At 40.1% G+C, this 25039-nt stretch overlaps 1 protein-coding gene across 2 annotated transcripts; it reads right to left on the bottom strand.

Moving 5' to 3' along the window:
* Window positions 1-4133: 4133 nt before the first annotated feature.
* SMAD4 (SMAD family member 4) lies at window positions 4134-24835 on the bottom strand. 2 transcript variants are annotated; one of them, XM_066338249.1, is made up of 11 exons: window positions 24435-24835; window positions 23355-23529; window positions 22919-22948; window positions 20025-20240; window positions 18132-18251; window positions 17829-17939; window positions 16361-16411; window positions 12783-12966; window positions 11667-11835; window positions 10360-10498; window positions 4134-9182 (listed from the first exon to the last, which is right to left on the bottom strand). In XM_066338249.1, exons 1-11 carry the CDS (start codon window positions 24681-24683, stop codon window positions 8971-8973), a joined length of 1656 nt encoding a protein of 551 aa, XP_066194346.1. In that variant the 5' UTR covers window positions 24684-24835; the 3' UTR covers window positions 4134-8970. The 2 variants fall into 2 exon arrangements, with proteins under 2 accessions (XP_066194346.1, XP_066194347.1); XM_066338250.1 differs by lacking the exon at window positions 18132-18251 and having other exon boundaries at window positions 24435-24834.
* Between the last annotated feature and the right edge of the window lie 204 nt (window positions 24836-25039).

Genomic DNA, 25039 nt, shown 5'->3' with positions numbered 1-25039 from the left:
GTTTTTTTTTTTTTTTTTTTTTTCCCAAAATACCCTTGGCCCAATTTTTCCCAAAATTGCAGGGAAAAGTTTCCAGGAGCTGCTGGGTAAAGCTAAAAATAAATGCATGCAAAATGAGCTGAAGGGAGGGTGCAGGTTGTTGCTGAGAAAACAAATGGGTTTTGGGTAAATGAGCTGCACCAGGAGCTGTAGGAAATCCCAAATATTGAGGCTGGCAAGTGCCTGCTCCAGGGTGTGGCATTGTTTAGTGGTGGACTTGGCAGGGCTGGGTCAATGGTTTGACTCAGTGGTCTTAAAGGTCTTTTCCAATCTAAACCATTCTCTGTCCATAAGTCATGGGGGAAAAGAAATATGGACCATATAGTCACTTAGGTTGGAGAAAACCTGTAAAATCAGGGTCCAATTGTTAACTCAGCGCTGCCAAGTCCACCCCTAAACCATGTCTTCAAGTGTCACATATACATGCTTTTTAAATCCTTCCAGGGATGGTGATTCCATTACTACTCTGAGGAGCCTATTCCACTGCCTGACCACCCTTTCAAAGAAGAAATTTTTTCTAATCTCCAATTTAAACTGCCCCTGGCACAACATGAAACTCATCCTACTGCTTGTTACTTGGGATGCTCCATGCCTGTACTCACTTGGGATCTACTCCCTCAACCTGTGCTAACCTGAGTGGCATGCCTGTGGTGCATCCCTTCTGCCTGCTGCTGATACCAGCTGCCCAGGTGTCTCCATGGATTCCTACTCGCAGCAGCCATTCCCACCTCTACCACCATACTTATGTGTCCTTGGTCATGTCACTACACCCAGAGGCAGCTTCAGTGCAGCATCTAAACCTGCCATCCTCATGCTGGCCATGCAACTTCCCTGCTCTGAGCATGGCCACGCTGCTTTGCACTGCTTTGGCTGCATTTACTTCAAGACAGTGCTTCACCCTGACTCAACAAATCAACAAAATCCACCTGAACTGCCAGTCTGCCCCAGGGTGTCCCCATCTTCTGCTGCCATCCTATATCTATAAAGAACATGACCAAAAGGAGATGACCCACACTATCTGTAAGATGCTCCCAAAGCCACTCCCCTCCATGTTTTCAGCCATGGAAGATGGAGCACTAGTGGACATCTAGTGGCACCTACCCCAGATGCCCCGAGGCAGCTACAGAACCCCCGGTGCATAGCCATAACCCTGTGGCAGAACCCAGCCTTGTGTCCCTCGGGTCACTCCAGTACCCCCATGGACATGAAAATAGCAACAGCATGGGCAGGGGTCTGACAGGGCCATCCTTCAGCCCCTGGGGCGGCACAGAGGTGCTCAGACTGAGACATTTTGGGCCAGTTTTAGCTTTGTGATATGGATTTATTCCATGCCTACAGCCACGTGGTTGTATCAGAGGGTTTAAACATGCATCATGTGCTGGTATATAGTTTCTCAGTGCTCTAAAGGCAAATACCAGTGTGCTATCCAATGCTTTTACATTGGCCTCAACAATGACTGGCCACCAGTTACAAAATAGTTGCTAAGTACCAGGAGGGAGCATCTGAAAAGCTCTCTTGAGAGGTATGGAGCTAAAACTGCTTTAAGGTGGCTTATGGAGTATGCGGGTGTCTGGAACTGCAACCAGCTTGCTCACTCACCGGGTCCGCATACGGGGGTACATCTTTGTTCCTTTTGGGTTCGGTGGGTCTGAACCTCAAGCAGAAGTGTGGCAATCGTGGAAGAAAGGAGGACTCTCACATGGGTTGGAACTAAGGTTTATTGCTCCCAGAGAGCCACGTGAAAAGTGACCTCTCTGGGCTTCTGTTTCAGCTTAAGTACAGGGGGTGTGGAAAGGGGCAGGGGTCAGCCCAGAACCAATACCAGGTAGGGTGGGAGTGACCGGGACCAGAAGACAATACACAGGGCATCTTATACATAAAACAGGGAGGGGTAACAGAGACCTTGCCAAATCACAGTGCAGCCCCACCAGAATTTTCCAGGCTTCTGGGCAGGATTACAGGGTGATTGACAAAACCCACCACCAGGGAAAGACCAAGGGGTTTGAACAGGGGGTAGGGTGGACCAAACCATTTTACAGAAATTTAGTAACCTAAATTTCACACTGCAACAGTGGAGGGACTGCAACTGAGCAGGAACATCTTGGCCACTGAGAATTTGAGGATTTGATGTTTCTGTATATATAGGAAGCTGTTCGGAGGTGGAGGGGAAGTATCATCTTTCACATTACAGTTATCAGTCTAGTACCTTAGGATACACAACTTATGCATCGGTGCTCTTCAGCCTGCCACAGCTACCAGTGAAGCCTCAGAACCAGAGTGGGTGGGCACTGAGGCATTCTGTTGTACCTATTCCTGCTCAAACAGGGCACCAGATCTGCAATGGAGAAGGAATTTTCACCCTGCCTCATGCTCATAAATCAATGGAGTTCAGAGGGTTGGTGTCTTAGGGATGTTTTTTTTATCCCATATCCATTTTGAGGTTTGTTTTTGTTTTTTGTTTTGTGTCTGGGGTGGTTGCTGCCTCCCTCCCCCCCCCGGCTCCCTGAGTATCGTGATGGGTGAGAGCCCGGGATTCCTGAGAGAGCTGGGGTCAAAGGGGGTTGCTTCCCTCCAGTGGGGCGATTCGTCTCAACGGCCACACAGCGTGATCCCTCTGACGAGAGATACTGTTGCCATGTGGTTTTTGCCCATTTTATTTTCTTTTCCTTCGGCACTGTGACTGGAGGTAACTGACCTCCTTCTCTGCTTCTCTGCTGCTTGGGAGCCAAGAGCCAGTGCACCTGGGAGCACACCGTCCCCTGCCAGGGCTGCCCCCTCTGCGCAGTTTGACCCTGCGACCAGCCATCACCGGTGAGCTACCCAGGGGAGCGATTCCCTGCTCAGCCCACTGTTCTCTGTTGCTTCAGGGCTTCTTGCTACATTTTAACCTGGAGTCTCTGCTACACTTTGTCACTCTGGGTCTCCTTGACTCTGCTATTTCAAGGTTCCTGCTACAGCCCATTTCGCCACCTGGAGGGGCATTGAGACTGCTCCTGGGGGTTTGTAAAGGAAGCCCCTATTCTATCTCTTCCACCAGCTCACCTGCCATTACTGTGTGGAGGTATGGCTGAACTTCCATCCCTTCCCATCTTGGTCAAATCCGCCATTACCATGTGGTCCCCGAGCTCGCAACAAAGTGCCCACTGCAGCTGTGGGGAATCATCGCACCTGCCCTGCTTAGCCGGGAGCCAACAGCGCCCCTGCTGGCTGTGACCATAACTACACCCAAGGAGAAAGTCCTTGACAGCTGAGTGAAAGCTGTTATTTGGTTTTTGGTTTTGTTTGTTGTTGCTGCCACTGTTGTTTGTTTGCCTTGTTATACACACATATATATAAGTAAAGAAGTGTTATTCCTTTTCCCATGTCTTTGCCTGAAAGCCCCTTAATTTCAAAATTATAATAATTTGGAGGGAAGGGGGTAATATTTTCCATTTCCAAGGGAGGTTCCCACCTTCCTTGGTAGACACCTGTCTTTCAAACTAAGACAGCTGGTATATGTTTTTTCCCTTTCTCTCCCCATGGGATACAGCTGCTTATGGAGATGAGGAGACAGAGCATTACAGACACATCGCCTGCCTCCTGCTTTATTCCAAATTGCATGACTTGTGGTGGTTGGTATTTGATTCATTTATTGGGAGGAGTTCTGCAGCCTGACTGCAGGAGCAGTTGGAGTAGAGCTCCTGTGCAACTTTTAAGATAGGATGGCAATCACTCACCCACACCTGGCATTCATTCTGATGGTCCTTCCTCTGAGACCCTACCATGCACACACAGCTTGGCTGGTGGCTTTAATGAAGCAATTTCCACTAACATGAACTGTTGTGCCCCACCATCTTAAGGCAGACTGGTATCTGCACACTTGCAGGCGCCCAGAGCCATTTCTACACTGGAAACTGACCTTGGCTTTGGGTTTGATACTAGTTGTACCCAAGTATCTGACATGGGACTGCAAGAAGGGACCCTCTGGAATCACAGCCCTGCTCCAGCAAGTTCCCCTAGCCCTGACACAGTTCAAGGCCGCAGCTAGCAGCTCCGACAGCTGACCAGAAACAGGATAAAAAGCTCTCCACTAAATGAAATGAAGAAACCAAAGATTTGAATCTTTACCTTTTTTAATCAAAAACATACTCTGTAACAGAATTTCAGGAAAGTTAACTACAGTATATTATCCACAAACTAAGTAAAATGAAAAACATAGAGTAAGCTACAAAGGAACTACTAGGAATTCTTTTGATCACTTATCAAAAGGCAATGGCTGAAAGAAGAAATGCTTAACTAGGCTTTCATGCTTAAAAAACTCCCTCTCACAGCAGGTTTTCGGTTGTGGGTACTTTGCAGCTCCCAATCTAGCTGAATCACTTTGTCCTGCTACCAAACCTTACCAGAAAATCACAGAAAAAGGTACAGGAGCAAGAAAGTGCTATGTGTTTTGGTGAACTTATACAAGTCCTGCAAATTTAGGAGCAATGTATCACCCAAAAGGCTCAACAGCAGCCAACAAAGCCAAAACTTCTTGAGATATTGTTGACAGTTCTGCTTTCACAAGGTCTCAGCAAGTGAAACTTTCATGTTGCTGAAAAGTCATGTCAGTTCTTGGGGACCTCAGCAGCATCATGTGCAGCAGCTTTGAGTCAGCATGGTCACATGCCTTAGATAATTTTCAGAAACACACAATCAAGAAGAGTGTTTTGAAAGTGAATGACAATAAAAGGAGATGTTCGTCATCCAGCTCCTACATGACTGGTGAAGCACTTTCCATTTTTGTTTCCCTGTCCAGGACCAAAGTGCCAATGAGCTGCATCAGAGGTTAGAAGCATGAGCACAAAGCTGGTTCACACATGCCTATGACAGGCAACTTGCAAATCTCAGTCCCAAGAACAATGCCATGGTCCTCAAAAACCTGATACCAGTCATGGAAATACTCCTGTTATCAGCAGGACCAGGCAAGACCATAGCTTTTAGTCTTTCAAAAATCAAAAAAAGGTAATCTCTCCAAAACTGCATCCTTAAAAACACCTGACAACTAAGCATCTTAGAATTTTATAGAGCAGATGTTAATTAGCATGGAGCCTGAGAGGAGGGAGAAGGAAAGAGGATTTCTTAAATGAAGTCTGAATTCCATTTAGATGAAGATCCATGTGGCTGTCTTTAACTGGTTGCAATAAAGTGACCAGCAAACCCAGTCACTTTGTGTAATAGAGTAAAAAATGCAAATTGAGGAGACAGTCCTTTCTAAAGCGCTTACTCTTCAAAGAAGAGATTAAAGATGCCTCAATAAGACCACTATCAAGACATAACATTTGAAAGGTTTAGAGGCAGAAGCCCCTCCTATATACACTGGTATATGAATTTTGTAATGGTTCCTAGTAAAAGAACAGAGGCAGTTGTTCCTGAGCCACAGAGAGAGAATGCTGTCATCAGAAGTGTTATGAGAAGATGGTTTCAAAGGTAAGGCACAGGAGTTGGACACAGGTTCGATGACTACTGCTGCTACAGACCTGTTTGGTGACTGGGGGAGACCATTGTCTTGTTTGAAGTGCAGGCCAGTCTCTAGAAAGCAGAAGGGTACTTCTCAGGTCTTCAGTAGGCTAGAGCTGTAAATGAAGTGGTTTATATCACAGCCAGGGGCTCCAGGTCTTTGAGCACATCATTCTCTTCAAGCCCAGAAAAGTGATGAAAGGAACACTTTAAACCACTACTGTTTAGCAGTTATGTCTCCTTCCAAGGGATTCCTGTAGAATTAAGTATTTTTAAACCATTCCAGAGAAAAGCTTTTCTCTCCTACATCTCTACCATGTTAACCTTAAATGCCCTCGCTTTCAAAACTAACAGTAACACAGATAAAGCAATCTAAACCTTCTGGTGTTAATCCCAGCTCACCAGTACATGAAGTTGAAATTACATAGTATTCCAGCACAATGTGTTTTTTGAGGAGCACATAATCAAGGGTGAGAAACACAGAGGTAATTACTTCATTGAAAGAACTAAGCAGAGCAGACATGGGAACAGGATTACAAGCAGGAGATTGCTAGCTGAAAAAATACTTGTTGAATTTGAAACATTCAGAGCTGAAGGAGACGTGATTTTGGCATCCTTGACATTCCTGCCTGCTGCATGTATAGGGGTCATCATGGCTATCAAGTAGCTGTAGCTCTTCAACTCTCAGAAAAAGACATAAATGCAAGAGTCAAAGATTCAGTGTGCTGCCACTGAAGGGTTTTTAATCCATTATGCACTGCCTTTTATGCCTTGTCATAAAAATACAAAAAAATAAGTTAAATGCATATTAAGAAATAAGAATGGTTCTCTTTTTGACCTTTAACAGTTACAACAGCATCTTATCAGAAACTGCCTGATGGAGAAGATGAATGCCTTTTCAGTATTTGTACTGCCTCACACAATGCTCAGATTTCTCCTGACATGGAGCCTGCAATTTCTTGTTTCTGATAAACTCATCTGACATTATTTTGTCGTTCTATTCCAAACATTTTGGGCCATCTAAATACTACACTGTAGGTGCAGACTTAAGAAGACTTGCAAAACATGAGCAAAGAAAACTAATCTTAAAAGTTCAATTCTTTCAGACCATAGTACAGGTCAATACACCAACAGGTGGAAGTAATTGTTTGGCACAATCAAAGCAGAAGCAACTGGTACAGAAAGCTGTCTGTGAAGTAGTCATATACAGATCAGTCATACACCAAGAAAAACACCTTGCAAAGCCACAAAGTTAAATAGGGAGTAAGCTCATGGACTCCTAATAAAATGAACAGCCTGTTATAAGCAATTCATCAATAAGGTTACATACTTTCCAAACACCGAGGCACTTTGAACCCAGCAGTAAGTGCAGGACAGACAATCTAATAGGGAGGCTGGCAAGAAAAACATGTAGTCAGGCTTTTAATTTCTTCCCCCAAATCAAGGTTTCTGTTGTGGATGAAGCATAACCAAGCTGCTGGTTAATAAGCTTCTCTGAGGATGTGGTCTGAATTCTCTACTGAGAGTGTTCCTCAAGACTGTGAAGCAGCTTGCTTTGCAGACAAAATAGATCACTTGGGAGAGAAAGCAAAATAAAAAAGATTTTAAACTAAAGGCCTTGAGAAAAGCAAACACTATTTTTCCATACATCAAGAAGTTGCCACATAAGTGAAAAGAAAGTGATCTCATTCGAAATCAGTCTGAAGAAGACAGCACTGTTAATGAAAATACAGAGAAAATGGATCCATTTCTGGCCATCACTCCTAGGTCATCTGTCTTCTGTACTTCCACACCTAAAAGAAACAATAACTGCTGACTTCATAAGAATTCCAGCATATGGGAGAAGCAATACCTAAACACTGTGTCACAGCCCTCTACAGATTCCTGAAACTAGGCAAGAAACTTGTCCAAAAGCTTTTGAATAATCTCTTCCAAGACTTCTACTTCTGTCAACCACTCCAGCTGTGCTGCCAGGTCAGCTCAGCACAGCAGGCAGACTGAATCTGCAGCACTTAAAGGACTTCAGTGTATGACCTTCTAAGCCTGTTTAATTAAGCTCCAACACCCTATACACATGCTGAAAAAGAAGGAATTCCTGCTCTCTTCCCATACCCCATCAAACAGTCAAAAAGATATAGCCTCAGGACATGCTTTTATTGAGAAGCCATGGAAGTAAGAGAAATTGGACTTGTTCCTGGCAAATTTAAACCAACAAAAATTCCTACCACTACTGGCTGCTGCAGGTTTTGAAATGGAAAGGAATCTATCGCTCAAGATCTATGGTTTCAAGATGCAGAATTACACTACATAAGCAAACTAAATTTATAAAAATCAGGCTTTTCATCATTTTATTTATACTATTAGGTAGATAGAAAGCATACACATTGTATCTGTCATACAGTTAATACATTTTCAGGTTTTTTACTATAAATTCTCTATACAAAGTCATTGCCAATTGATATGGTCATTGATGGCATAGGGCTTAAAATAACCAAGAGCTATAAAAACAAGTTTGCCATCTTGCCCTGAGTGGAAATGGTGAACAGATACAAAAACTGGATCCTAAATATTGACGCAATGTTATACATGATTTAATGGTATATGCAAGTAAAAAAGTCATGTAACTTCTTTAAAATACCTGCCAAATTTTAGTTGAGTAAAATCATAGAAGTCAGTAGTAATTATGAAAATATGTTCCTGTCATTAGGTGCTTGTTATGCAATTTCAGTGGCAACTTTGCAGACTAGGTATTTCATGTTGAGTGCCAGCACTGAAAATATCCATTTCCTTTAGTGTTTTAAAACTCATCTGTTTATATAAATAAAAATCTAAGATATCTTTTTTAAAAAACTAGTGAAGGAAAAGCCACATTTCTTTTCCTTGCTATTTTTAATCAGTGCCAACAACATGTCTCATCCCCTCACTTTTTGGCAGCTTCTATGTTTTAATCTGGAAAAATCATAACAAGATTGTCAACAAAATAAAGAAGTCTTCTGTTAACTATTGTTCCGTAAAAAGAATCATCTGGAACTTTAAAGTTGCTACAAGGTAAATGTTTGTAACTAGTAGAAGGAATTTTCAGATATAAATATATATATAATATATATTCTGCATACAAAAGGCTCCTGTGAGACTTATCACGAAGATGCCATAATATAGAAGGTAAGTCTCAAAGGGAACAAACCCAATACTATAAAGTCTCTGTAAGGCATTTACATTTCACTTTAAGCCTTGTATTATGACAATTAAGTTCTGAAAATAACTGAAATCCAAATTCTGCATGTTTAATTTCTTTCTGCTTAGAGCAAGACGGCAAACACATTTTTAAAACCTGGGTTTAGAAGATTAAGTAGAACAAAAGTAAAATATATCTTCTGGTTATAAACAGTACTGTATTTTACAACCCATCATCCTCACAATATAATGGCCTGCAGCAGTGCAGCAGAGGGATTCTCAGTCTAAAGGCTGTGGGTCTGCAATAGGCATGGTATGAAGTACTTCATCTAGAAGCTGGAGGGCACGGTGTAAGTGAATTTCAATCCAGCATGGCGTCTCTTTGATGCTCTGCCTTGGGTAATCAGGTCCCCAACCTTTTACAAAACTCATCCTGAGTATGCATAAGCGTCGAAGGTCATCTACACCAATTCCAGCAGCAGCTGATAAACCTAAACAGAAGTTTCAAGTAAGTGTTCAGATATGTTCTTTTATCATCTGTTTGTTTAGCCATTCCTGTTTGCTTGGCTTTTGCTTCACATACAATTCCCTCTCACCACAGCCAAGGCCAGTCCAAATTTCTAGATCTCTGCTATAATGAATGCAGCAATTAATTTCCATTTCTTACAATTAAAATTTTTTTCATCATTCTGCAATCTTGGAAGAGTGCTGAAATATAAAACGCTATAATAAAGCAGATAGGATGACACCCAATGTCTTACGTGATACAATGCATGTAACCCTTACATAGAAGTAAAAATACACTGATTCTTGATGTTTGCCAAATGCTGCATTTTCAGCATAGGAAATCAGACAGACCACCTGCAGGAAGCTGGATTAACAAACAACACTACTTACATGTAATAAAGAGATGAATACTGCTGGCAAACTTCAAATCGCCAAGTATGGCTAAGACAAAAGTTAAACACATTTCCCCAAGATGCCTTCAGCAATTTGTAAGATAGCTGGAAAGAGCCATGTGGCAATACAAGGAATACAGAAAACACTCTGGCACATAAAGCAGCCTGAGACATGTAAGTACTTACACTTTTAAAAGTACTTAGGTACAATTTCAAGAACCTAGAATTTAGTAACTAAGAAAACTCAAGCTCAGAATAACTTTAAAAAAAAAACCCCAAACAAAAAACCCCAACCACAAAAAAAACCACCCTCACACTCTCTTCTTCCTCTTCTCAAGGATCTTAGGTCTTCCTAAACCTAGTCAAGGACTTTGTTGCCAAGTAATCCCTATTGTTTTCAGTAATATTGTTGAGCTTGGATCCAAGCAGCCAAAAGTATCTGTTTAAAAGTAATAGAGTTATGCTATTTGACCTTGTATATAACATGCTTTCTGTCATACTGCAACACTTCTTGCAGTACAATAAGCAGCCACTTCGTTATCCAACATTCCCTGAAGACTACAAAGTGAAAAATGGTGCATGGAATGGGTACAAAGTGAATGAATACACACTTACCACAATGCCATCCCAGCCCCACCTTACCCCAATCTTGCTATTTCATTACAAGTCTGTCTGTACTGTTGCAGGGGTGGGTGCTGTTATGAGGGAAAGCTGTGTTATTTGTTTTCAGGTAAGGAAAAAAAGGAAACCAAGAAGTTAATGCACTTACTAATGGCTGGGGCTATTCCACCTACTGATCCTGGTCCAGGGATGTTTCCTGCTACTGCTGCAGCTTGAGCAGCAGCAGCAGCTTGGGCCGTGGCAGCCTGCTGTTGCATCTGACGATGACACTGGCGTAAATCAAACACCTTTAAAAAAATAAAAATACTGAACTATTAGACTTACCAAAGTCAACAAAGAAAATAATTTCTGAACTCCCAGCCTAAATAACCTGGACCTCTCTACTCTCCCAAAGCAACTTGTACAATCTCACCATACACTTGGGTAAAAGCAAACCTTCCCTGACTAGTTTAATTTCTAACAGAAATAATCCATTAAAGCTGATTCTTAGAGACTCTTCTTATATGACATTACTGCCACTGGCACTACCAGAACTTGGCTGAACTGAGCAGGCTACAGAAGTATCACGTGTGGGACTGACTGCAAGATCAAAGTCTGAAGGATACTACAGGCTGATAAAATCCTAACTTTTAAACCCCAGTCCTTCCAGAAAATAGGCATATAAATAAAAATGGATGCCAACAAGTCCATCTTAACTTTGTCAGACTTTATTCTTCACTGTTTTACTGAAATGTTTTAGTCTATTTAAAAGAAATACCAATAATTCATGGGTCTGAAGTTTCAGCAGCTCGGTTTCAGGTTGGTGGTATTTTATATCTTTGTGATCAGGCTTAGCACTAATATATATACACAGGAACTCTGTTCTCATACTAGAAAGCTTGTAAAAAAAATCAATGCAAACTTCAAGCAGTTTAATTAAAAAATGTATTTTTACAAGTGGGACTTGTCCTAAATAAAGTTTCAAGTCCGGCAGAGGCACATCTAAGTAAGGACATCCTCAAAATAATTTGTTTCCATGCAATGTTCTGCAGCCTCTGGATCACTTCACGTTCATAACACTAACATGCACTTTACCATACACTTTACACTTCTACTGCATTTATACATAATTTTCCAATTTTTCTTGTTTTGGAGAGAGAAAGTAAAGAAACAGATAACCTATGCTAAAAATTTTAGTAACAATTAATTTAAACCTTTAAGGCTAAAAATACAAAAAACTGCTATCAAGACTGCTTGTGACAAAATACAAAATTAGTTACTTTCATAGTATCTAGATAACACTTTCAGTTTAGTCAATTTTAAAAGTCATCTTAAGTGACTTGTCAAATGGATATTTTTAGGTTTTTTTAAAGCCAAGTTACATTTATTTTAGTGTCTCATAGCTTCTCTAACATTTACAAAACTCAAATATATGCTATTTCCCCTACGGTTTTCATCTAGAAACATCAAACAAACCTTTATATATGCACTTGGGTAAATCTTGTGAACTGCATCCCCTGGTGCACGCCCTGCTTCTCTATCCAGGTAGTAACTCTGAACGAAGACTGCATGGTCACTGAGGCATCTAACCCACACATCACCTTCTCCTTTGCACTCCAACTGCACCCCTTTACCTATATGTAACCTTAAAAAAAAAAACAGATCCAATGCAGCTGTGTATACATACACACAAATCAGACCTTTCCTAAATAAACTATAAACAGTTCTCCAGCACTCTGCTCATACAAGGACTTGAAATTGTAGTTATTATCTTAGGTGTAAGTTAGCATTTCTTATGCAAAATCTGTAAATTAAAAAAGAACTGTCTGTAATACCATGTAAAGATCTATGGGAAACACAGAATGCAGAAGCAATGATATTCAAGTTGCAATTACCAGTCATTAACAATACAGAGTTGGGATACCAAACACACTCAGTTCTGTTCAGAAGTGTAAAATCTCCCAAGTATTTTAGAATAGAAAGTCAATCAAGTACATATAAAAAGCCACATTTTAATGCAGAACTGTATGTTTGTTTGGATCAGATTATAGTAATTAACATTTTGATTGTCACAATGCAACATTTCTGAGGACATGGAATAATTTCCTTCCTTTTTGTTTCAAAGGAGTGGAAAAAAATTTGAGATTGCTTCAGTTCCACATCAAAGCATAGCATGTGCATGGTGAGAATGAATGAAAATCCAACTAGCTCTCTATCAACCTTCCTTTGCTCCTTTGACAAACCTATATATTGCAGTTATTCTCACATCACTCTCTAGTGTGAAAAACTAATATTCAGTTTGCATATATAATGAGTTGCATATAGCATGAGTTGCTAATTTTATCCTTGAAGGCATGGCCTTTGAAAGCAATGAAAAGCAACATGCTACTACTGCAAAGCTCTGAAGGGCTTTGTCACACAGTTCACATTTTGAATGTGTTACACGAGCAGCCTAGAAAAATTACTCTGGTACAGTTAATTCAGTTCAAAGATACTATACTTGTGATTTCAAAAGAAAGGCACACACTGAAGGCAAACCAAAATATTTTCAAATACCACAGACATCTGGAGCTTTTGGGATCTGCAGAATACCTTGCCCTCTCAATGGCTTCTGTTCTATGCACGTTGGAAAGCTGGCCCAGGCAAAAACGGTCTCCTCCAGAAGGATCCACATATCCATCAACAGTAACAATTGGACAGCTTGAAGGGACCTTAAATGTTTCCCCGACTTGCACATCCATTTCAAAATATGCGATTGAGCACCAATATTCTGGAGCTAAAGAATATATACAATTAACTGACTGAAAGGTGCAAAAAAACCCAACAAACCCATTCAGACAATCAATTAAGCCTTCTGCAACTGCATTTGTCATTCAGACTAAGAGTGCACATTCACATAAGCAAGTTCAGATAGACAAAAGCATATCTACTAGCACAGAAAATTACTACATACTACAATGAACATGGGCTTATCTTTTTTATTAAAGCACACATCAATGTTTAGAAGCCTGGGCAGTAAGAAGTTAATGCACTGCTATGCCTCAAACACCGATGACCATTCAAGCAGGCAAGTTAGAACATGATGTTCCTGGAAAGGGGGGCCTTATGAAGGTATGGCAGCATCTTTCTGGAGCAAATTTTCCTATTCAAGTCCATGGTGACAACACAACATACAGCAGAAGCTAAGAAGTGGGATCAAGAAGCAGGCAAGATCAATAGAGGGGGATCAAGACCACCAAAGGAACTTCAAAGCCCCCCTACTTTTGCCATAACAGTGGCAGCAGCACAACCCATTTCCAGAAAGGTCCAGAAGAACAAACTGCACATGCCAATTCATTTACATGAAGAGGGAGGAACTTAATCCCAGGGCAGGGAAAAATTACCTGTAAGAAGGTACCCCCACAGAGCCTAGGTGGCATCCCCAGGACACCCTTGTCATCTCTATTGATGCTGGCCCCAGGACTGGTGATCCCCTTTCCTTTCTTTCTGATCTCCCTTTCATTTTTCTGGTTTTTTCTCCTCTTTATTTTTATTCTATTATTATTATTAGCATCATCATTATTATTAAGGGGAAAATATATACCAATTTCCATGCGGAGTGCACAGTTTACTATGTGAGGGTTTTTTTGGACCACAGGTATCTACAAACCTTGGGTGCTCCCTTCTGTGTAGGGGTGGGACACAACACAATGCTAGGGTTTTTTGTAGATCTTACAAATCTTTGTACAGTTTATAATTCCAGTAAGATTTTAGCATAAAGAAGTAATACATATCTGCCTATTCATGGCTAGGCTAGCAGAAAGTAACTTTGAAACAGATCTGGCTTAAGATAGGAGTAACTACCTCCTATCCTAACTGAAGTCAGTTTTCTCTATCCTCCCTGCAAAGCAAACCAGATTTGCAAAGTAGGGCAATGGGAAAAAAAAACAAAGGTCACATAATGACCTTGTCTGCACACAAAGTCAAGTACGGGCTAAAACAAGGAAGTATTAAGCAAGGGAGCAGAACAAAATGGCATGTTTTAATAGCCAAGCGGTGCCTTTTAACTCCTACTATTTAAAAAAATTGGCTACAAAAGAAAGATGGTAGTTGGAAGGAGCTACCATGTCTACCTGGACTTCAGCAAAGCCTTTGATACTGTCTCCCATAGCATACTCCTGGAAAAGTTGGCAGCCCATGGCTTAGATAGGTACACTCCTCACTGGGTTAAAAACTGGCTGAATGGCTGGGCCCTGAGCATGGTGGTAAATGGTGCCACATTAACTTGGCAGCCAATGACTAGTGGGGTTCTCCAGGGCTCACTATTGGGGCCAGCCCTGTTTAAAATCTTTATTGATGATCTGGAAGAGGGGATCAAGTGCACCCTTGCTAAGTTCACAGACAACACTAAGTTGGGTGGGAGTATTGGTCTGCTGGATGGTAGGAAGGCTCTGCAGAGGGATCTGGACAGGCCGGATCAATGGGCCAAGGCCAACGGTATGAGGTTCAATAAGATCAAGTGCCGGGTGGGTCCTGCACTTCAGTTACAACAACCCCATGCAGTACTACAGGCTTGGAGAAGAGTGGAATGGTTGGAAAGCTGTCTGACAGAAAAAGACCTTGGGGTGTGGGTTGACAGCCAGCTGAACATGAGCCAGCAGTGTGTCCACGTAGCCAAGAAGGCCAATGGCATCCTGGCTGGTATCAGGAATTGTTTGGGCAGCAGGACCAGGGAAGTGATTGTTCCTCTGTACTTAGCACTGGTGAGGCCACACCTCGACTCCTGTGTCCAGTTCTGGACCCCTCACTGCAAGAAAGACATTGAGGTGCCTGAGCATGTTCAAAGAAGGACAACAGAGCTAGTGAGGGGTCTGGAGCACAAGTCCTATGAGGAGCAGCTGAGGGCACTGGAGATGTTTAGCCTGGAGAAAAGGAGGCTCAGGGGAAACCTTCTTGCTCTCTACAACTACCTGAAAGGAGGGTTTAGACAGGTGGGGGTCAGTCTCTTCTCCCAAGTAACAGGCAATAGGACAAGAGGAAATTGCCTCAAGTTGGGGAGGGGAGGTTAAGATTGGATATTAGGGAAAATTTCTTCACTGAAAGGGTGGTTAAGCATTGGAATGGAATGTCCAGGGAGGTGGTGGAGTCACAATCCCTGAAAGCATACAAGAAATGACTGGACATGCTTAGTGCAGTAGGACCTAAACACAACAGACTGATAAGCCAACAGGAAGAAGAGCTCTTCCTGTGCTGTAAGTGGCACTCATTCATTATAAACAGCAGCACCCAACAGTACACCTATTTGCCTCAAGAAACTGTTCTGGTTTTATTACAAAACAATAAACAAAGGTGCCTAAATTACTTTAAGTTCTTTTATCTTCAAATAAATACTCATGGCTTTGAGGACTGAATAGGATGAAATCAACAGAGTGAAAGAGATACTAAATAATGTGAAATAAAATTCAGCTACAGTTAAGTTTAGCCAGCAATTATGAACATTTTTATTTCTGGTATGGATTTAGTCACTAACCAATGAATAAGCAAGTTAAACTTTTAGGCTTTTCAACTATGCAGACCTCCCTATGCAGGCAACAGCCTTGCTGTTGTTAAAAACATAATATCACCTTGCACCTACATGAGAGGTAGCCTGTACCACAAGACAAAAGCTCCTTGGCTCCCTGAACTGTTACCATTAATGAAGACTCTTGGAAAGAACAAGCTTTATGCAAAGATACAATGAGGAACTTCAGCACCAAAATGCTAAGCAGCACAATACCTATCTTTCAGGGCATCTGGCTGTAACGATGGACTAGATTATGGATCCAAGAGATCTTTGGCATGACCTAAACTCCATGATATTTCTAAGCAGACAAAAAGTACAACTACAGGCACCTTGAAAAGTTTAGGATCAAGGACATTCAGAGTTCTGATACCTCCAGGGTAGGCACCAGCTCAGTGTGGGCTTGAGGGTTGCAATTTTTGACTTGGGCATCTCAATTAAATTCAGTTCACAGCCTATGTCACCATTCCAAGAGATGTCCAAATTCAAAACAAGGCTTAATCACAAAATTCTTCCTCTTCTTTGGAATTTATCTCTCTCAAATTTCAGACTACTTGATACAAAAAAAAAAAAAAAATCAAACTTAAACCACAAAGTTATAAGTTAGCATTACATGTTAGATTTTACTCACCAGGATGATTTGATATAGGAGGCTGGAATGCAAGTTCATTGTGAACTGGCCCTTTAAAAGAAAACATGCCATTTGTTTTACATGAGGAAAAAGAATGTTTTCTTACTTAGCTTGTTTTCCTCTAAAAAAAAAAGACTTGCAAGGATGCCTGATGTTATAAATCCCAGTAATTTCTGAATCAATTGGCCTAATCTGACAGGGGATAAAAATGCCCACAGAAAAATTACACTCTTAGAGGTCTCCTAAATATTCAGAAGTTGAGTAAAGAGCTCCATTAGTATCCCAGGAGGAAAGGCTGCATGCTGCTCAAGCCAGGCCCAGCTCCAGGAGAGAACAGAAACCAGATATAGCATTGAGATGTAAGAGAAATAGGACTTCACATCTGCCCCCAAGTTGTGCAAGGAGAGAATCAGTGTATAGAGGCAGGTGATACAAGTCTGTCAAAAACCACACTTCATTAGTTTCATCAATCACAAAACAAGTTGCCCATCATGCTGTGGACTTAACCATAAGAAACACTCGCTGAAGATGGAAAGAAGCCTTAGAGAAATCATTTTCTAAGAAAAAAAATTACAATAAATACAGCCTTGGTATTAGTTTAGTCTCTTGACTTTTATGAATTAACTGGGTCCCTTACAGGCAGCAGAGAACAAGGAGGAAAAATTTAAACATAGTATTTATTATAAGTAACAGCAGCTTTTGCAATAAGATGTCAAAAGAAACACAATACTGGTAGGTGTCAAAACAGATGACTTTCTCAAGTGAGAGATGGCAGTAGCCAAGAAAAGCTCTATGTAGTACCACCAGTCAGTTATAAATAATAACTATGGAAAGGTATATGCACTGAAAAACATTTATAGAGTATCTACAGCACCACTAAAGATTTTTTACATCCTGGTATTTCTGACAAACTAGATGACAGAAAAAGTGGGATCCTAACAGACCAAAATAATGAAACTTAATAACTGTATCTAAACCACAATTTTCTCTATAGAGACAAGCTGAAAAGTCACTCTAATATCAACTCACAGTTTATCCCACCCTCTGCCAACCATGACTGCTGCAAACAGGTGATCTGGTTAAGTACTATATTAGAAGACCAAGAACTGTTCTAGCTTTTTGCCACCAAATTTATAAAAACTTTAATTTGGGTGGGATTTTCCCCACTATACTCTTATAATACATATACTGTGCTAGACACTTGCAATAACAGTTTGATCACATTTTTCCTTCCCATCTCCTGTACCTTAAAACAACAGATTGATTTTCATGTGCCAAATGTACTCACAAATCAGGCTGTGGCAAGACCAGTTTATTGACAAGTACTTTACTGCATGAGCTTTCAAAAGGTTCTTTTAAACTGGCTAGTGTACGTGGACACACGTCTTTCAAAGCTTAGTTCACAAAAGGAACCCCCACCATTTAATAAAATTGAAAATTAAGTGATTTGGAAATCTGCACTACTTACAGTAATGCCCAGGATGCATAGGTGGATGATGTTGAAGATGGCCATTCTGGTGGTGAGGTATGGTAGGTGTATAGGCTGCTGTCCGACTTCCAGTCCAAGTTGTAGTACTATCTAGAAAAAGAATGGTTGGTTTTAAAGGGATTTTTTTCTGTATCTTACTTCTAATCTTCTATTTCTCCTGACATTTGAAAACTAGTTTTAGAAAACTAAGAAGAGTGCGCATATGCATATATATATACATACATATATATATATATATATATATATATACATATATACACATATATATATATATATACTCACTGTGATGGTAAGTAGCTGGCTGAGCTGTAAACCCATTCTGCTGAGTTCCTGGCTGGGGCCCTGAAGCAATCTGTAAGAGTCCATCACTATGGCTACCTGTCAATATATTGGGAGGTTGACCTGGTAAAAGAACACACTACCTATTCATGAATGTCCCAAAATTTTAATTAAGAAGATCTCAGTACTACTGGGTAGGAAAATACACCCAACTAGGGGCACTGAAATACATGGTTCCTACAAGTTTGGTTTCAGTATTTTTTTCCATCCACCAGTGTCTTAGGGAAACTTGAAGCAAGATGCTCTGCATCTCATAATTTTGACTCTGACATCCTTAATATTTTAAGGAGTAAAAGTACACAAAGAACCATGTTTATCAAGTGCATTTTTGTTTTGTTCACATCTCATTTTTCAGTTTGAAAGGAAAGAAGAAACATCATATTTTACTGAATAACATAGCTGGAGTAGATTTGATGTGAATCCAAACAGGCCAGTAGCAGGTCCAATAAGTTGTTTATTTTCAGCATGTTATAACTAGGGTTCCTAAGAAGAACACTCATTTGTGTTCATCCCAAACATACTGAATGGTATTTTCTTTTTAGAAATAGTTCTTGAATAGAACTGCATACAAAACTGGATTCCTTCCTGAGAAAGTTGCTGGGCTTTTTTCCTCCCAAGTAAGTATTTCAAGAATTATCTAAGCTTTAAAGTAAAACTACAGATATTTCAGAACAGGTTAACAGAATTTGATTTTAAAAGACTTCAGCTCAGCCATTAACACTAAACCAATCAGCAGTTTCACAAGTGGACTTGCACTCTCAAACTGATGTGGGAAAGTAGAATTTAATACATTGAGAACTTGAACTAAAACCTAAAAATAAGCCTTTTTTCTTGTCCAATTGGCTCCAACAATTATAACACTGAAGAGAAAAAGATATTGACAATAAACTGTTGTGCAAAAGCAATACAACTAAACTGCCTATCCTTTTTTCTCTGCTGGAAACAGACACTACATCTCAGCTTGGCAAAACCAGCATTAGCTCTAACAAAAAAGTTGCCAGCTAAAATTCAAGGTATTATAAAAACATAATTCCACCATAATTCAAATTTGATAACATGAAATTCCTCATATTCACACATCTTTGATATTAAAGTGACAATGAGTATGTGAAACTCCTCCAAACTTCATGGTTTCCCTACATTAGGGCTACAGGACGTTGCACACATAATGCTTTACTGTCCTGCTGGAGTAAAATGTGAGGTTTGGTGTTGGCAAACCAGACTCTTCCACTTGTATCAAATACACACAAAAAAGTAACAAAAAACTTCAATGCAGCACTTTCACAGACTCATGAATATATTAATTAGGGTTGTCACTTTGGTAGTACAGTGGGCCATTCTAAAAATAATCAAGTTAAAACTGGAAGATAGATTTTGTCAATTGTGGAACACTAAAGAATTGCCTTAAAACATCTTGATACTGCTACCTTACAGCATATCTGTTTGTTATCCCATTTGCTGTTGTGATAAAATAATAAAATTATTCCATTTCTACAACAATAATCAAATAATAGCCATAATATTTTTGTTACTGGCCAATTGTTTTAACATTGTGTTACTGAACCTTTGGCATATTCAAGAGACTTGTAACAGTCATGTAGTGTCAGTCACATTGAAAAAAGACTGGGCCACCAGGAAAAGTTACTCAAATTATGCTCCAAGGTAAAACCTTATGTTAATGCTTACAAGTGCCTAGATCATACTGCCAGACAATTTTACCAGTGTAGTGTGGCAGCAGCACAGTTCCAATACAAGAACTACATTGTTAAAAATCAGTGGTTATCTTTGAGCTTTCACATTTTCAGAGTTTAGTATTTCATATCATCTCGATCTTACTTGTTGAAGCCACAGGAATGTTGGGAAAATTAGTGGTGCTGGTAGTGCTAGCCTCAGTAGGAGCTAACATGGCTGGGGTGCTATAAGGCTCTGTAGATGCCCTGTTACTTGGTGGATGCTGGATGGTTTGGACTGAATGGCCTTCAGCAGAAGACAATGATGGCTGCCCCTCATAGTCATGAACATATTCATCTTTCACCAACATACTTGATGGAGCTATGAAGAAACAAACAGTTAAACATGCAAAGCAAATCTACAGGATTTAACAACAGATTGTGCTACTACATTCAAGCAATAATAATGCCATTAAAACTAGTGGGGGAGAATTAATCTATATAAACATTGCTAAAGCACTCCACTAAATTACAAATAAACACTTCAAGCCAGCAGCAAGAAAATTTGAAGCATAACTGAATAGAAAAGCCAACTGTTTATTTTGCTTACTGCTATCAAACAAGCAGTTTAGTTTCACAATAGTAGACTCCAATAGCATTTTGTTTTCTAGTCCATCACTGTGTGATTGGACACGGTTAATAAAAGGGAAGAACATACTTTTTGTCAAGCATCCAAATATATGTTAATGCAGCAGTTAATAAACCAATTCCTAGTATACAAATAAGAACATAAATAAAGCTCATGAAAAATATGAAAAATAATTCATTAGCACAGTACAGAAAAAACTTCATGCATCCCTTAAATAATTTTAAGCAACTCCCATCCAAATTGGCTTGAAACATCAAATTCACACTCAAAGACAATACACTGCTATTCCATATTTAATAATGTAGCCGCTAATTCAGAATATTCCACATATAGTGTAAGGAAATTACTACCATTACCACTACAAGAATTTATTTCTATATATCCTGTAGAGTATCTTTAAATAACACACTACATTAGCTCCCATGCTCATTTATAAAGCAGATCTAAATATATTAAAATCTGACAGTAATTTTTTTGTTTCCTGCTGCAAAAACAGTTGCGGGACACGAAAACATGTATTTAACTGCTGGCAAGTAAGCTTTGATTCTGTACAAAAGGATAATTTTTCAGAAGACACATGTAACAATTAGCAGAGGTGAGCAAACAAGATAAAGCTTGTGAAGTTAACAGTTTGTTGGGTAGGTTGGGTTTTTTTAAGTTGTCTTTGCTAAAAATATTGGGTAACCCAAATTTCTCTATGAATTTCTTCCTGAAGGAAAAAAAAAATCACATTTGAAATTAAACAGTTACCAGTTGCACAATCTCATAATTTCTGAATAATGTTAAATGGAGATTTAATGTCTAATTTCTCTCAAGTTTCAGAGACAGCAGGAATATTAGACTCCTTCATTCAATTGCATATTAATTACAAAACTTATAACACTTTATTGTTAAACTACTTATTACATCATAAGCATCTATTATTCCCAATTCAATTAATTAGCATATCATACAGGTGCACATAGTTTTGAGTGTCTGGAGTTTTTTTATTAATTAGCCACACTCAATGGTGCAAGTTTTGTTGTTTGGGTTGTTTTTGGGTTTTTTTGTGGGGCTTATAAGTTGAGAACAATGAAAACAGAACACACTGACAAGCTCAGCTGAAGCCTCAATTTAAAGAATTTATCACGCCTCTCACATTTTCCACTGCCTGGAAAAACTGGCAGCCCATGGCTTGGACAGGAGCACTTTTTGCTAGGTTAAGAACTGGCTGAATGGCCGGGCCCAGAGAGTGGTGGTGAACAGTGCTGCATCCAGCTGGCAGCCAGTCACAAGTGGTGTCCCTCAGGGATCTGTGCTGGGGCCTGTTCTGTTCAATATCTCTATTGATGACATGGATGAGAGTATTGAGTCTTTCATTAGTAAATTTGCAGATGACACTAAGCTGGGAACATGTGTCAATCTATTGGAAGGGAGAAGGGCTCTGCAGAGAGACCTGGAACAGCTGGATGGATGGACAGGGTCCAGTAAGATAAAGGTTAATAAGTCCAAGTGCTGAGTCCTGCATTTTGGCCACAATAACCCCCTGCAACATTACAGGCTGGGGATGGTGTGGCTGGACAGTGCCCAGGCAGAAAGGGACCTGGGGGTACTGGTCGACAGCCAACTGAACATGAGCCAGCAGTGTGCCCTGGTGGCCAAGAAGGCCAATGGCACCCTGGCCTGGATCAGGAATAGTGCAGCCAGCAGGACCAGGGAGGTCATTCTTCCCCTGTACTTGGCACTGGTGAGGCAGCACCTTGAGTACTGTGTCCAGTTCTGGGCCCCTCAGTTTAGGAAGGACATTGAGACCCTTGAGCGTGTCCAGAGGAGGGCAACAAGGCTGGTGAGGGGCTTGGAACACAAGCCCTATGAGGAACAGCTGAGGGAGCTGGGGTTGTTTAGCCTGGAGAAAAGGAGGCTCAGGGGTGACCTTATCAGTGTCTACAACTTCCTGAAAAGTGGCTGTAGTCAGGTGGGAGTTGGTCTCTTTCTCCAGGCAGCAACTGACAGAATGAGAGGACACAGTCTCAGGCTGAGTCAAGGGAAATATAGGTTGGATATTAGGAAAAAGTTTTTCACGGCAAGAGTGATAAAGTACTGGAATGGCCTGCCCAGGGAGGTGGTGGAGTCACCATCCCTGGATGTGTTTAAAAAATGATTGGATGTGGCACTCAGTGCCATGGTTTGGTTGAGGTGTTAGGGCATGGGTTGGACTCAATGATCTTGAAGGTCTCTTCCAACCTAGTGATTCTGTGCATTCTGTGAATATGCTACTTAGCTGTTTTTTCCAAAACCAGAGAGAAAAATGCATTTTTGTCTGCTCTCTATAATCTTTCCCAAGGGGATACAACAGAATAAACTGGGTACATACTGAAGAATTTAACACAGTTAGCGCCCATAGAAATGCAATAGTAAACAGAACTACTTACCAGAACTCTGTAGTGTCAGTCCTGAGAGATCTTTAAAAAGAAGAAAAAGAAAAGGGGGCGTAGAAAATTATATTCAGAGATCTTAAACAACTTTTTAACATTAAGTTTATAAACTTTACAAATTGGTACTACAGAATACATATTATACCCCCTCTATCTCAACACAAATCTCAATGCAAAATTATTCCTAGGATACACATTAACTGCAAGAACTGTGTGCAAAGCCAATAGAAAGGCTGAAACAAAACCCAGGAATTGTTTTTTTTTAATTTGGAATAAAAGAATAATTCCATTAAGATGGACAAGAGTATATGAGAGTAATTTATAATTAGATCATTAAAAATTAATGTTTCTAATTTTCTGTATTTTCTACACTCAAAAGGAAAACATTTTACATTTTATTCCCACTGTTCCATTTTAAATCAAGTCTACTTACCAATGCCAGGTGATACTACACGCTCATAATGGTAAGGATTTACACAGACACTGTCACATTTTAAGTCAAAAGCGTACTGACAATATTTAACATGCTTGAGTTCATTTTTATGAAGATCAGGCCACCTCCAAAGACGAGCATAAATCACATGAGGGAATCCCTTGCGACCAGCCACCTAAAAAGTTGGACACAAAAGTTGATTGGGAAAGTAGCAACACATTTCATTTTACTTAGTGAGGAGCAAAGTTGGAAGAGGACAAACAACAACACAACCTCTCTCCATCATCAAAATATGGAAAAAAAATGGTGATGTACAGTTTACCCAAGTTCTGTACTCAACAGAAATAAATCTCTATTAGGGTTTTGCTATGGTTAAATCAACACCGTGTTTCTTAAGAAAAAAATACTGGATACAAAATGGCAGAAGCAGAATTTGTGCTTAAGGTAGTATGTATGGCCACCGTCCCCACCACAGATGACTAAGGAGCTTTGCCCCAGAAGAACAAGGCGCTGAGCTACACTATAAGGAATTTACAAGTAGAAGAATGCCAATCCATTATAACGAAAAAAAATAAAAATTTAAAAAAAGCTTCTAGGGTAGACAGAAAGCTAGCCAGCAAAAATTACATCTGTCCTGAAACAAGGAAATTGCAACCCAAGCTATACAGGTACTGAGTACTGATGATATAAGGCTAACATAAACCCTCAGTGCAGACTCCTTGGAGTACCTTCTTAGAATAGGTCTGTATACTTCTGACCAACACAGAGCTAACAGAAGCTTGTAGTGAAAATATCAGGAGAAACAGCCAAATTTGTTACATGACTCTGGTTTTTACTGCCACACACATACTCATTTAGAATGGCTGATCCAATGCCTTCTGCTCCTTTTGGGAAAAAAAAAAAAAATCAAACAAAAACTACTGCAGCAGTCCAGAGCTCCAGCCATAAAACATGCCTAAAAACAGGGGCAAGGGTAGATGCAAGAGAAGAGCTACTATTCCTCAACAATAGGATCTTGTGTCATTCACTTTTGCTCCAGCTTCACTAGGAGGAAAACATCTGATTTCCACTTGTACTAACCTGCAGTCTCCCATCCAGTGTTCTCTGTATTGTAACACACTTGCTAGGATGAGCTCCGTTTGTGGTTATAGCTGTAATCAAAGAATCCAATTCATCTTTTTTCTCCTTTAGCTTTTTAACTAAACTTTCAATTGCACGTTTTGCAAAAGTTTCACTCTCTCCACCTTGTCGATGGCACATCAAGCTGTGAACAATGCTCAGACAAGCATCGTTACTTGTTGGTGTGTTAGTAATAGACATATTGTCCATTTGTCACAGCTTTTTCTTTCAGATCAAATGTCAGTTTTGGGGGCTGTTATGATTTTCAAGCTGATGAACAAGAGATGATCCAAGTTAAGTGTTAGATGTACTGTATCTTGGTAAAACCTAGGAGGAAAAAATATCTACATTAGATTTGTTTTTAACATTGCAGATCATGTTTCTAAGGAAGTCTGTGGCTTTGTGCTTCTTTTATTTTCGAGTGTAAGATATTAAAAGCACATGACAAAACTGCATTTCTTGTCCCATGATAGCTAAAACATGCTTAAGACACTGCTTGCACAGTTTCAGATATAAGATTTATTTTCCCCTAGTAACAATATTTAAATAAAGATTATAGTTTATAT

This window comes from Sylvia atricapilla, chromosome W (assembly GCF_009819655.1).
Source record: "Sylvia atricapilla isolate bSylAtr1 chromosome W, bSylAtr1.pri, whole genome shotgun sequence".
NCBI classification, from domain to species: domain Eukaryota; kingdom Metazoa; phylum Chordata; class Aves; order Passeriformes; family Sylviidae; genus Sylvia; species Sylvia atricapilla.
The sequence above is the reverse complement of the archived record's forward strand: the minus strand, read 5'-3'. Positions and strand labels throughout refer to the sequence as shown.

Excerpts from the sequence above, each read along its gene's own strand:
- SMAD4 (XM_066338249.1), bottom strand. The coding sequence starts at position 24,683 with ATGGACAATATGTCTATTACTAACACACCAACAAGTAACGATGCTTGT. Across the intron at positions 22,949-23,354 it reads TGTAGTATCACCTGGCATTG|ATCTCTCAGGACTGACACTA; the intron begins GTAAGTAGACTT and ends TTCTTTTTAAAG. Across the intron at positions 10,499-11,666 it reads ACCCAAGTGCATATATAAAG|GTGTTTGATTTACGCCAGTG; the intron begins GTTTGTTTGATG and ends ATTTTTTTAAAG.